The sequence below is a fragment of the Phocoena phocoena genome, chromosome 12 (genome assembly GCF_963924675.1).
Source record: "Phocoena phocoena chromosome 12, mPhoPho1.1, whole genome shotgun sequence".
In the NCBI taxonomy this organism is placed as follows: Eukaryota; Metazoa; Chordata; class Mammalia; order Artiodactyla; family Phocoenidae; genus Phocoena; species Phocoena phocoena.
The window spans coordinates 83,133,710-83,146,894 of NC_089230.1; the positions used below are offsets into that span (position 1 = coordinate 83,133,710).

Here is a 13,185-nt window from a genome sequence, read left to right on the forward strand (position 1 = left end):
TGTTCATAGCAGCACTGTTTACAATAGCCAGGACATGGAAGCAACCTAAACGTCCGTCAACAGAGGTATGAATAAAGAAGATGTGGTACGTATATACAATGGAATATTACTCAGCCATAAAAAGAATGAAACAATGCCATTTGCAGCAACATGGATGGACCTAGGGATTATCATACTGAGTGAAGTCAGAGAAAGACAAATATGATATGATATCACTTGTATGTGGAATCTAAAATACGACACAGGGACTTCCCTGGCATTCCAGTGGTTAAGACTCCTCGCTTCCACTGCAGGGGGCGGGAGGCACGGGTTTGATCCCTGTAAGGTCCCACACATGCTGTGTGGTGTGGCAATCAATCAATCAATCAATAAAATACGACACAAATGAATTTACTTACGAAACAGAAATAGACTCACAGACATAGAAAACAAAGTTATGGTTACCAAAGGGGAAAGGGGGGGAGGGATAAATCAGTTTGGGATTAACATATACACACTACTATATATAAAACAGTTAACCAACAAGGACCTACTATATAGCACAGGAAACTATACTCAATATTTTGTAATAACCTATATGGGAAATGAATCTGAAAAAGAACATATATGTATAACTGAATCACTTTGCTGTACACCTGAACCTAACACAGCACTGTAAATCAACTAGACATCAATTAAAAAAAAAAAAGAATAAAGGCAAAAAAGAAATTCCATGTAAAGAAGGCAAGTCAAAATTTCTTTACCACTGATACTTTTTAAAAATCTTTATTGTTAATATTACGTTCTAAACAATTTTTTTAAAAATCATTAAAATAAAAAAAGGCAGATTTTAAGGCTAAGAAATAACGTGTCTTCATAAAAAAGCATATGGGTACTGAGTTTGCTAGAATTTCTTGTTCTCAGTTTGCCGGCACCCGGAAGGAAACACTGTCCTGGGCTGGCCCGAAAGAGCACAAGAAAAGAACTACGGGCTTCTAGTCCACGTTCACACGCCAAACAGTTCAAAACCCTCTGAAGTAAGTAACCTTGTGGATCGCAGGCAAGGCTGAAACAGTCCGAGTTTTCCCACTTACTCATTCTAAACACCGTTTGCCTAGAGCAAGAGTTAGCAAACTTTAGACAGTGACTCTTAGGCTTTGTGGGTCATGGAATATCTGCTGCAACTACTCAACTTCCTTTGCAGTGTGAAAGCGGCCACAGACAGCATGCAAGTAAACGGAGTGGCTGTCTCCAATCACACTTTATTTGCAAAAACAAGCTGCAGGCTTAGTTAGCCAACTCCTGGCCTAAAGATCTAGAGGCTTTCAAGTAAGAAACAATTCAAAATTGAAACTTTCCAAGAAGAAAATACACAGTGTAAAACCATACTCTTAACACATACCTGAGCTGGCGGCAGGACAGTTGCAGGTAAGGGATTAGAAATCATCGGTCCAAAGATGTCCAGATCATCGTTCAAGGCCTGTCCCGTGGCTGTGTTCCCATTAGTCACTGGCACCTCGGCAGGGCCGTCTGAAAAGAACGTAGATTCTTGTCTTAAAGATTCTAGAATCTCTTAAATTACTTGAAACATGGCTTTATTCTAAAAATATATGGTTAAAAGTTAACAACAAAATGTATGCCCTCCTTCTACCCCAGGCTCTCTCCTCTCTCCCAAAGAAACCATTTCCAGTTTTGTTTGTTCTCAAAGAAATATTCTTTACCCGCCAGTTTCTAAGTATATATGCAAACCCCTTTTTAACAAATGGTATTATACTATTGACATTATTCTGTGTCCTGATGCTTCCTTACATGTAAGGTACTGTTCTGAGTACTTTACATATATTAACTCATTTAATCCCATAACCTTATGAAACTGGCACTACTTTTGTGGTCACTGGCTAAGCTGGGATACGATACCATGTTCCTACGAAGGATGCCTCTCCATAAATATGCATGTGTGTGTGCGCGCGTGTGTGTGAGTGTTTCCAATATTACTTCATATCACGTTTACCTACCTTGGAAATAAATTTTAATGGTTTAAAATGTCTGGAATGTTAAATTTTAAAGTTACATAAGGAAAAAAACTGGACAGAAAGAAAACAAACATACACTATACACTGATTCCGTAGGAAGTGTCCACAAAACACTGAAACAGACCCTTTCTGTACTCAAGTGCGGCCACCCTCAGTGTTGGGTGCACTGAGCCGCCGGGCGGCACCGACACCCCTGACGTCAGTCCAGAACTCACAAGTGTCGGGTGGGGGGCCGGGTGGGGGGCGGTGCAGAGCGCTTGCAAGCACGGGGTTTCAGGGAGCAGGACAGCTCACACAGCTCAGTTTTCCGTGGTCACGACCCAAGGAGCAGTTCAGAACATCACAATTCCAATCTCTGAGGACTTACATCCGAATCGAGCTCCCACTTTACAGCTTACAACCTCACTTGATCCCTCTGCTGAACCACACACTCCTCAAAGGCAAATGAGGCATCTTCTAAGACGTCTTCGACAAGGAGGGGGACGGACGTCTTGCACAGAGTAGATCCTTGGATACTGAACAGATTTAATGCAAGATCTACCACGTACTACGTATTTCTAACACAACCCACAGAAACTCACAGATTTCTTCTCTTTTTTTGAGGTGTAACTATAGAAATTAGTATCTTTTATTTCCCTGTTTAAGCTTCAGTGAAACAAATTATCATTAATTGCAATGAATAAATGGTCACAGTAAAATATTCTTTACTACTTAATTTATAAAAGTGTGTGTGAAACCCATGAAAGGTTAGTTTGGAAGAAGCCAACTGCAAATATTTTTCAATAATTTTCCATGATATCACATTATCAGAGCCATAAAAAAAATATACTCAGCACATATGTTTATGCGGTACACATGTTATATCTCTATAAGCACTACGGACAATTTAAAGGTGAAGCAATAAAACAATGCGTAGATTATTACTAATTTATAATATACAGAATTTTAAGCTAACACACAACCATGACATAAAAGAATTCAAATATAACTCATACATGAAAGTAATTTTTTCCATTTCTAACTCATTCAAAGCGGCAACATTCATTCTGAAGTTAGACTTGTTTCAGGTGCTATTTTATGTTTTCCAGCCCATTCCACATTCCATTTACCTGATGTGTAGTACATCAGGTAATATGAACCAGAAATAAAATATTTTAGAAGGACAGGGTATTCTAGATTAAAAACACAACTAAAGGAACATCTCTGTGCCATCCACAACTCAGTAAAGAAACTCAAATAACACTGCCATGTGAGTCCGTGCTGCTTGAACCCCTAAGCTACAGACCTGAGGACAGGGGAGCAACCTCATCAAACAGACATGTTCATTCTATCACATGAACATGGAAGCACTTTATTAGCAGAAAATATGACTATTTCATGCAACTTAAACTCACAAACAGAAGCACATGTCCTCCAAAATAAACCACAACCAAGAGGAACAAAAGTAAAAATGAGCATAAGTAACTATTTCCAGTTTTTCAGTTAAAACTTTTTGCTGTTTCAAGTACTAGCAAACACTAACAATCAGGATAAATTTATATTAAAAAAACCTTAAACATGAGAAAATGCTATCATTAACTTATTATTATTACCACTATTATTATTTTTGGGGAATTGGGGGAAAAGGTATAGATCTGTTTTTTGGCCCAGGACATGTCAATTGGCTCGTACAACATCAGTGAGCGCAGGATGCACTGTGTGAGAACCAAGAGGCTCAGCGATTGCAGGCAAATCATGTGTTTGCGTTACTTCAGAAACTGAACATGTTTCAGAAATTTTAAGTCTGTTCAAAGGGGTACAGTCTTTTAAGTCTGTTCGAAGTCCTCCAGTCTTCTCCCCACACAATCCCCTAATATGACGGATTGAAACTCCCATCAATTCTCCTTGTCACTAAAAAAGCTAAGCATTCACAGAATTGTCGAAAAACAAATCCTTAACTTACATGAAAACGTCTTGCCCTCGCAAAGTCAGTACACAAATTCCCAACGAGTTTTCCCACTGGATTGCAATGTCTGCTAATTTGACGTACTACATTTGACTTGCTAAAACACATTCTCTACCAAGGACTGTTTCAATTTGTTTCAAAACTTGTGTTTTTTATTTTCAGAATTTAAAAAGGACAGGGGAAGGCTAGTAATCATTACCATCACTATAAACATCACCTGCTTCCTGGACTTTCTAAAAGAACGTTTCCATGTTATCATTTCTGTCTCCATGGAGGACGAGAAGGCATCTCCTTCCATCACCCCCAGTTACAGAAACCAGGGCACAGAGAGATTAAAGACTCAATGTCGCTTCCCTAGTGAAGCAGCAAAACTTGTACTAGAATGAAGTCTTCTGAGCCCTGGACCAGTGCGTGCTCCTTTCTTTAAGCCACATTACACAAAAGTCATGTAGTTAGTGCTGTAGATAAAGAAATCACTTAAAAGTCTGAACATTAAAAACCAACCCTTACATAGTTAATAATTATTAGTACAAAGTTACAGAAGCAGTGGCATCAACAGTTCAGAACCCACTCCGTGCCAGCCTGTCTCCACACACACACACCACCGCCCCCATCCTCCTGCCAGGCCCAGCATCCTCAGGGTACAGTGAGGGGCCCAGCCGGTGCGGCCACGGAGGGGCACCTGGGCCTCACGGGCAGCCCCGTCACAACCACTGCAGCTCAACGCGGCCTCTCCATCAAGGGTTCACCAGCGGCACAGTCCTCGCCGATCAAATAGAAGCTCAGAGGCCACAAAAGCCACAGAATACCAAGATGTTAAAAGCAGTTTTTCAGATAAACATTTAAAAATTTAGAAAGAGTAAGTCTTATTCAAATTAAATGGTTTAAACAGTGTAAATGTTTACATTAGCACTATGATGTAAGAAAAATAATTAAATCCACATGGGCTACATTTTGAGTGTACAGACATATGGGCACACGTGCACACACACCCAGACCAATGGAAACCTCCCCCTCCAGGCGTTGGGGAGCCCAGGGCCAGGCCACTTAGCGCCTCCAGGGCAGGAGTGGCCCTCTGTGCAGATAGCGCATCAGGACCTGCACGCACAGCACCTCCCCATGCGCACAGGCTCCTTGCTCGGCTGCAGGGGCGGGAGGAGCAGGCCCCCTCATCAACATGCAGAAACAGTAGCCGGTGGACAGCAAACAGAATGGGAGCGCCAGAGTACAAGAACAGCCGGAGGCAAATGGCAGAAACTTAGCTGGAACAACACCAGAAAGAAGGATAATGAAGCACAAAGGACCCCTCGAAGAGGAAATGAGCAAACAAGAAATGAAGACAACGCAGTAAAACAGGGAAGGAATTTCCATTTTAAAGGCAAGGCATCAAGCCTACAATTAGCTGCCTGTGGGCAACCATTTTCTTTCTAGTTACCTTAAGATTTCAGACTAATGTTTGATCTGAAAACCCAGTTGGTAGACGACTGTTTTATAATGCACACATACCAGAAATTCACAAGAAAAGCTTAAACGTTTTGAGCCAAAGAAAGTTGTTAAAAATCAGCGCTACATCTCACACGAACAGAAGGCCTGCCCAGCGCGCAGTTACTGGCCTACTTCACATCATCACACTGGTAGATGCTTAGAAAGAAGGTAGCATTTCAAATATCACAACGTCATGAAGGCCATTTCTATCATCTAGAAACCTTCCAAGTAGCTGTCGATTCTGTTAATCGTGGCTATACCAGAACTCACCTGACAGCAAAAATCCAAATGAGTAAAGGTAAACAAAGTACTTAAAACAATATTTAGTGTCTTCTTCTTGGCCCATTCCAAATGCTTTTGAATGATACCATGTATAAACTAAAAGGAAATAAGAATAGAACAGTTTGGATTTTTAATAACCCACTATTAATACTAACATTTTTAAGTTCTGTTGCCGGGTACTCTGATCAAGCTCTATATAAAGTGTCTCAGTTTAACGCCCCCATCACCTCCAGAGATTCTGACACAATAAGACGAGGATTTCAACAGAAGTCTGGTGGTACAGCTGGAAAACTCAACTGCTATAACCTTTTGAGCAGCCTTTCCTGGTTCCCCCAAACAGAAGCAGTGCCCCTACCGCGTCCAAGGTTAAAACAGTTCCCGGGCCTGCTGCCCCACCTCCCGAGAAGAGGGCACAGAGGGTGGGGCTGGCCTCACCGCCCAGTCGGGGGCGCCGTCCTGGGCCCCAGCTCCCCACTGAGTGCACGAGGCCCTGCCCCCAGCCCTGCGACCCCCGCGGCCCCGCCCCCGGGCCCCCCCAGCCTGCGCCCCACCCCCCCGCTGGCCAGGCAGCCTCCCAACTCCTCCCCCCCAAATCCAGGGGCTGCAAAGCGGCAGCCTTCCCAGGTGCCTTAACATAAGTCATGTCATTTTTGGTTTTTGTTGGCATGTGAACACACTGAGAGTGACGGGCACGCCCCACGTGCTCACACTTGCACCACACTGACTGCCTAGGCCCTGTCCCCCCATCCTCTGTCAGAAAGAGGGCGCAGCTGTCTCCTCAATCAGTGTTGGCACAGAGCAAAAGCTCCACAAATACTGGTGAATTGAAATGCTTTCCAAACACAGACCAGAGGGTTTCTCGGGGACAGCAGAGCCGTGGGGAAAAACGACAGTCAGGGAGCGATCCTGCTTCTGCTAGGAGAAGGGAAATAATGACACTGATTCTGAAAAGAACCAGTGGTCTGGTTACAAACCCCTCTTGGTCTCTGCCCTCTGCACTCCTCCACATCTGGCCCTCGCTGAGCCTTCCTCCCGGGAAGCCTCCTCCTCTGTGTCCACGTTCTCCTGGAAGACCCTGCAGCCACTGCTGCCGGTACCCCTGCTGTCCCCCTTCCTGGTCTCAAAGCCTCGGCGCCACACGACCCGCCACCTCAGTACCGCGACTGCATCCCAGCTGGAATCCCTACTCCAGGCCACCATGGCAGTGAGGCTGCAGTTCTCTCTCAATCAGAACCCTGTCCTCCAGCATCACTCTGTCCACAGCTGGGAGCATCGCTGCAGCCACAGCCACACACACACACACACACACACACACACACACACACCGCACACACACACCACAGACACCACACACATACCACACTACACACATAACACACCCCCCCCCACACACACACATACCACACCCCCCCCCCCCACACACACACACAACGGCCCACGCCTGGGTCGGCCTCCTCCCTACTCCCCTCTCCACAGCTCTGCTCCAAGCACCACCACAGCCCTGACCCGTCGGTCATCCGAAGCTGTCTGCTCAACAAGAAGTAGATGGGCTTTAAATCACAAGATACTCTACAAAGGGGAGGCGCGAGGAGCTCGTGTATCTGGGGGCTCGCTCGCCCTTCCTGGTGCCCACTCACGCTAAAGATGACCCCCAGGACACATGAGAGTTTGCCTGACGTCAGTTTGCACAGCATGAAAAATTCATCTGTTCCTCCTCTGACTAGCAGCAGCAAGAAAAGTAACCTCTGAGTGGAGGAAAATAAAATGCGAATTTTGGCACTATGCCAGGTTTCACGCTGAATTTTCACAAACATCTTTCTTCCACAATCCCACTCTTCCCTGAACAACAGTCCTCTGTCTTCTCATCTCCAGACTGCACGTGGATGCATCCCCACTTGTACTACTAGACACAAACGGAGCTGTGCTCTCCCGTATTTACCAGAGTCCCGTGAACCTGGCTGGTGCTCAGTAAATATTAATGAATTTATCCTTTACTTGAATGTCAGAGGCATTAGCTGGTCATAATCTATTTGCACAAATGATAAAAAATCTCAAAGAGCAGCATGAGATTTCGTGTATTACTAATCTAGCGTAAGGCAGAGAGGGACATGGTAAGTAGTGGAAGTTATGTTTTTCATTATTGTTCTTGACTGACCGTGAACACTCAGCCTTGAGCACACCCTGGCTGCAATGAAAGGTGCCGAGTCTAATTCTTCACCCGTAACTAGCGAGGCGTCATCCTGAGAAGGAGCGAATCTGAAGTGCAAACAGCACGGATCAAAGAAAGAAGCCTGCTCCCATGAGATGCAGTGATGCTCTCCTTAACGGCAAAACTCCTTCTTCTTAAAACTTTGTATGTTTTCATGTTACTCAAAGAGCCCTTTTCATTTTCTACTCAAGAAACCATTTAAAGCCTTTTCCTTAATAAAAATGTTACTTGGAATTCCTTTATATTGAAACACACACTTGCCTTATGAAATGAAATAAACTCCCACGTGTGTTACCTTGTAAACTCAAGTCACAGACATTCATTTGAAGCATATTAAAATTTTCAAGCTTCAAACTGTTTTCAAAAGCTTAAAAAAAGATGGCTGAGAGTCAAGTGGAATTATTTATTTTTAGTTAACTTTTCTTACTGCTAAGTAGATGGCTTTTAGGCTAATCTACTGAAATGACTGAGTGGCCTTAACATTTGCTGTGAACCTCCTGCTCTGTTTACCCCTTCCTTTCCAAGCCCCTCCTGCCGCAGGTCCCCGCAAGCTGGGGGACTCTGGGGCAGTCGGTGCCCTGTGGACGGGTATGACAGCGCTGAGAGGGGTCCGCAGTGCCGCCACCTCTCAGGGGACACACACACTGACCGAGAGCATCTGAAACTGCTGAGAAGAGGTTTCAGAAGTAAACATCGTAGAACTGATTGCTCTTTAAAAATTATATAAATATACAGCTTTCATATGTATATAAGATATATATCTCAAACACTTCTGTACCACTTTACAGCCTCAAGAGACAAGAACTCTGCAAGTATGAAGCCAGACTGTACAGGACAGGTCAGCTCTCTGCAGCCACCGCTCTGCCCGGCACCTCCCGCAGCACCCCCGCCCCCGACAAGTCCCCACAGAGACACGTGCTCCCCACTCTGTGCACAGTACTGTGCTGCCTATGTCACACTCTCCACTCGTTCACGCTCTGGCCAACAACCACGGAGAGGCTCTTGCGTTCACTTCCTGGTGAAGACGCCAGAGCCCAGGGCACCACCGCTAACTCCAGGGCTCCCCCGTGCCACGATGCTGCCAGCTGTCCCCTGGACAAATGGGCCTAACGTCTGTCTTATGCGACACAGTGTCAGCTGGCAGTCTCGGAATTTCATTTCCTATCAGAGCTCAACACAGTGTTAACAGTTAAGAACACGGGTCAGACTCTGTCATCTACCAGTGGTGTGACTTTGGGCAACTTACTTAACCTCTCTGCGCCTCAGTTGCTTCATTCGTAAAATGAAAACAACGGTAGTTCACCAATTTCAGGGCTGTTGCAAAGATCCAACGAATAAATGTCTGTAAACACTCAAAACAGTGGCTGGCACTCGGTAGGCACTATCTCAGTGTTTCTTAAAGTAACAAGATGACAATTTAATTACTACTTGAGTCAAACATCTTGCTGCGGTTCATCTACGAGCCGAGACTGGACTGTGAAGTCAGGGAGAACTGGGTTTGAACCCAGTTCTGTCATCTAGAAGCCGCGCCTTGGAAGCCAACTTCTGTCAGCTTCAGTATCCTTGTCTATTTAAAAAAAAAAAAAAAAAAGGTGGGGGGAAGAAGGAAAAGGGGCAAAGATGTGTGTGTGTGTACAGTATGCTCCCCGCCGAAGGGCCGTCGCAGGCTGACACGCACCTGGCCCAGGGGCTGCGCAGAGGCTTCCTGCCTGCAGAGCCGTCTCCACTGCAGAGGCCTCGCCCACCCTGGAGAAAGGCCACGGGATGCAACTCTGGCCCGGCGGGTCCCTGAGAACTCTGCTGGGGGATCTTCTGGGAGAAGTTTTCCCTCCTGAGAAAAGCAACTGCTGCACCAAAGTTTGGACGTGGTCCTGAGGCCGGGGGGCTGGGGCCGGAGCTTAGAGCCAGGGCTCCGAGGGGGACGGGACAGTGGGCAGGAAAGAGGAGCCCGGCTCCCGACCTCACCGCCCCCGCGCCGCCCCCCAAACTGCTCGCCCGCTACAACTGTCAGACGCCGCCCATCTCAGCCACGCTCAGACGCTCAGCCACCTGCAGTCACGAGGTGCCTCATCCACAGCCGTGTTCGCTCCTTCAACACCTGAGCGTCGCCTGCCTGCTTCCTGTGGCCGGTACAGTCCCCGGAGGCCCGTGAAGATGCCCTCCTGCTCTCGGCCCAGGTCTGGCAGGGCTGCGCCCTCGTCCCCGGGTTGCCGTGCTGGTTCTCCCGCTGGCCTGCCTGTCGCCCTTGGCTGCCTCCCAGCCCGGACTCGGGGCCACGCGAGGAGCTGCTGGCAGCCGGGTCTCCCCCAGCGACGCGGGCCCCCACCTGCCTGCTCTCCCTCCACAGGTGTGATCACACAGAACTACCACCAATTCCCGAGACCTCCTTTTTGAAAGGGTAATAACAGTCTATAATCGTTCGCGGACCATACTCTTGGCAGCAGAAAAAATAAACATTTTTATCGGGTTTTAAGCCATAGCTGAAAAGCGTAACAGACTACAAAATTACTTCGGGCACTCATGCTAGACAGAGCGGCCCTTTTCCTCCCTCCCTGGAAAACAGGGGTGGCACACAACTATCCCAAGCCCCGGATCCGCCGAGTGTACAGCTCCGGGCCGCAGGCGGGGTCCAGGGCTGGGCCACGGCTGGCATTCTTTCAGTCCGCCCAGTCACAAGCTTGCTTCACTTGACAGCGTATTGCCTTTGAAAAACAGAAATCTCCCTGCAGGAGTTTTCTGCTTTAAAGGTAACTAGAGTGTTTTCTGTGGGTGTTTCATCCTTTAGTTTGTTTTCTGTCCAGAAAATCTTATAAAAACAAAAAAATTTAAGGAAAAAAAGTAATATATTCACCTCTCCTTATATAAAACTGGAATATATATTACTAGATCATTAAGCTGGTTATTTACTAAAAACCACATTTAACTAGCATTGTCAACCCACCTGAACTTGGCTGCTGTGATAAGCTAATGCTTTTATTTCCTGAAACAGAGGCATGAAGCGAAGACTTTAAAACTTGCCCAAAGCTGTACTGTATGTTCCTTTGAGCTTTTCAATTAAGAAAAAACTGAGGAAGCCTCTATCTAAATACATCTCTACAGTTCAGTATGATTTTCATCACCGAGCTCACAGCCGATTCTCTGTGAGCTCTTTCGAGGTCCCCGAGTCACACACACACACACCCCGCCCCGTGCCCAATGGGCCTGCGGTCAAGGCCTCCTGAGCAGGGAGCAGGGAGCAGGGAGCAGGCGGCAGCGGTGCGCACACGGAACAGACACCCGCGGAGGGCTCCCCACCTCTGGGGAGACTGAGCTGAAGCCTGCAGTTTACGATGCTGCTCAAGCCTTCCACTGACAGCCGGTGCTCACCCCTGAAGACTCTAATCTCAGATGGGATCTTCTAGAAAAAGAAAGAAAAAAAAAAAAGCCTGGGGGATTATCCTAACCAACTGGTAAGCAGTCTGTCAGTTTTCATCATGTGAGGACAGACAGGAGCATGCAGTGTAGGGGCGTGGCGAGCACAGGCCCTGGAAGCCAGTTTCAATTCTCTTCTCACACAGCGGGGGACACATTCTAGGCAAGCGGGTCTGTGTCTGGAGCATCCAGGGCTTGTTCATTCTGGGCCTCAGTCGAGAGGGGCCCTAAGATCTTGGTTATTTCCAAGATCAGAGGGCAGGTAATAACCAAGTCGCTGACCCCACTTCTGATATCAGACAGTAAAGCACTGAATAAATAGTATTTCTACAAGCTTCCAACGTGAGTTAACACCCAAAGGCAAAGTCACCCTTGCAGGTACGATCGAGCACATCCTCAAGTCCAGCAGAGCTCAGCCTCAGTCACCACCCACACACTCATGTACGCTTCGTGCCCATCACAGGGCACAGCTGAGTAAGGCCTGCAAAGCTAAAAACCTTTGGCCCTTTTCAGGAAAGAATTTGCTGACCCTTGCTGCTAGAAAGTATACAGACAGCATTTTATATTTGACCTTGGGATGGGGAGTAGATCTGGAAAAGTGAGCCGAAGAAAACAGGTTAAAAAAAAGATTTGCCAAAAGGCCGTTTAAAGGGAAGTTCGAATTTCTAAAACATGATCTTGACTCTCACGCTATAGGAGTCCACTGAACGTGATCCTGAGCGCACAGTAACCCTGGGATCCTGGCCCGCCATGGCTGTGTAACTGAACTAACCCTGTGGGAATTTTCTCTGTATTTTCTGCAAATGTTTTCAGTTTACGCCTGTTCTGGTCTCATTCACATGGGGATATGCCATCTTTTCTGCACGACCATAAATCAGACTGCACGGCACCTGCCCCTCCTCCCCACTGTGTCTCACTTTACAGGGGAAAACCAGAGCGCCACGCTCACCTTGGGCAGCAGAAAAACAGTCTGCTGCTCAAGGGCGACAGCAACTATCGATCCGGTTTGGGAGTGCTGTTCTCTGAAAGTCTGGAAGTGCCTTCCAGGTTACTGAGAAGCAGCAGGAGGGAAGCGCTGCAATGTGCTCTGGGTAGGGCTCTCGGTCTCCTGCTGCTAACACTCCCTCAGCAAGACCCCCAATCCCTCTTTCTGACCCTAGCGCCCACCCTGCCACCTCTGGAGCTGTTCCAGCTCATGATCCAGAATCGCCCATCGCCCACAAAGCCCTCTCTACGCCCTTAACCTCTCCCTCAAACACTGCCACTCCTTCCTGCCCTAGGCAGACCTCGGTTCTCCCCTAAGGACACGGGTTCCTGACGCTCTCCCCCGTCTAAAAAGACAGCAGCCTTCCCGATCACAGGCCCGTGAGTGAGAGAAGCGGAACCGCTGCCAGCGCGGCTGACTCTCCCAGACACTGACACCAGAAGAGGGGTGCTGCCGTCCCCAAACCCTAAAACCCAGGGACTGGGTGGTGGAGGCAGGGACACGCGGACAGGAGCTCGACAAACGGAGATACCGTGTGACAGTGAACGGCTGGAAGGCAGAGACGCCCGCGCTGACCCACGCACTGAGAGCGAGAGGAACAAGCATTTGCGGAGGTCAGGGGTCGAGCTCCAGGCTCGCAACTACGCAGCAGCACCGCACCAAGGGCTGGGCACCCGAGACCAGTTCCACCACCTGTCCCCCGGGCCCCAGCCCGCGCGCCTCCTGGGGACCGCCTAGCAGGCCCGCCTGTCCCGCAGGGTCACTCCCCAAGGGAAACACCCTACAACTTCCACCCAGCAGCAAACCCCACTGGCGCCCTCTCTCAAAGCAGGCCCAGAATCGGCTACTTCTCGCA

The 13,185-nt window shown here is 47.6% G+C and overlaps 1 protein-coding gene across 2 annotated transcripts in view; it reads right to left on the bottom strand.

Moving 5' to 3' along the window:
* Positions 1 to 13,185, bottom strand: part of SMAP1 (small ArfGAP 1) — a 145,598-nt gene that overhangs the window by 8,257 nt on the left and 124,156 nt on the right. For both annotated transcript variants that reach the window (XM_065888793.1, XM_065888792.1), the window contains one exon: positions 1,382 to 1,509. In XM_065888793.1, coding sequence (XP_065744865.1) covers positions 1,382 to 1,509 — 128 coding nt within the window. The remainder of the gene's footprint in view (positions 1 to 1,381; positions 1,510 to 13,185) is intronic.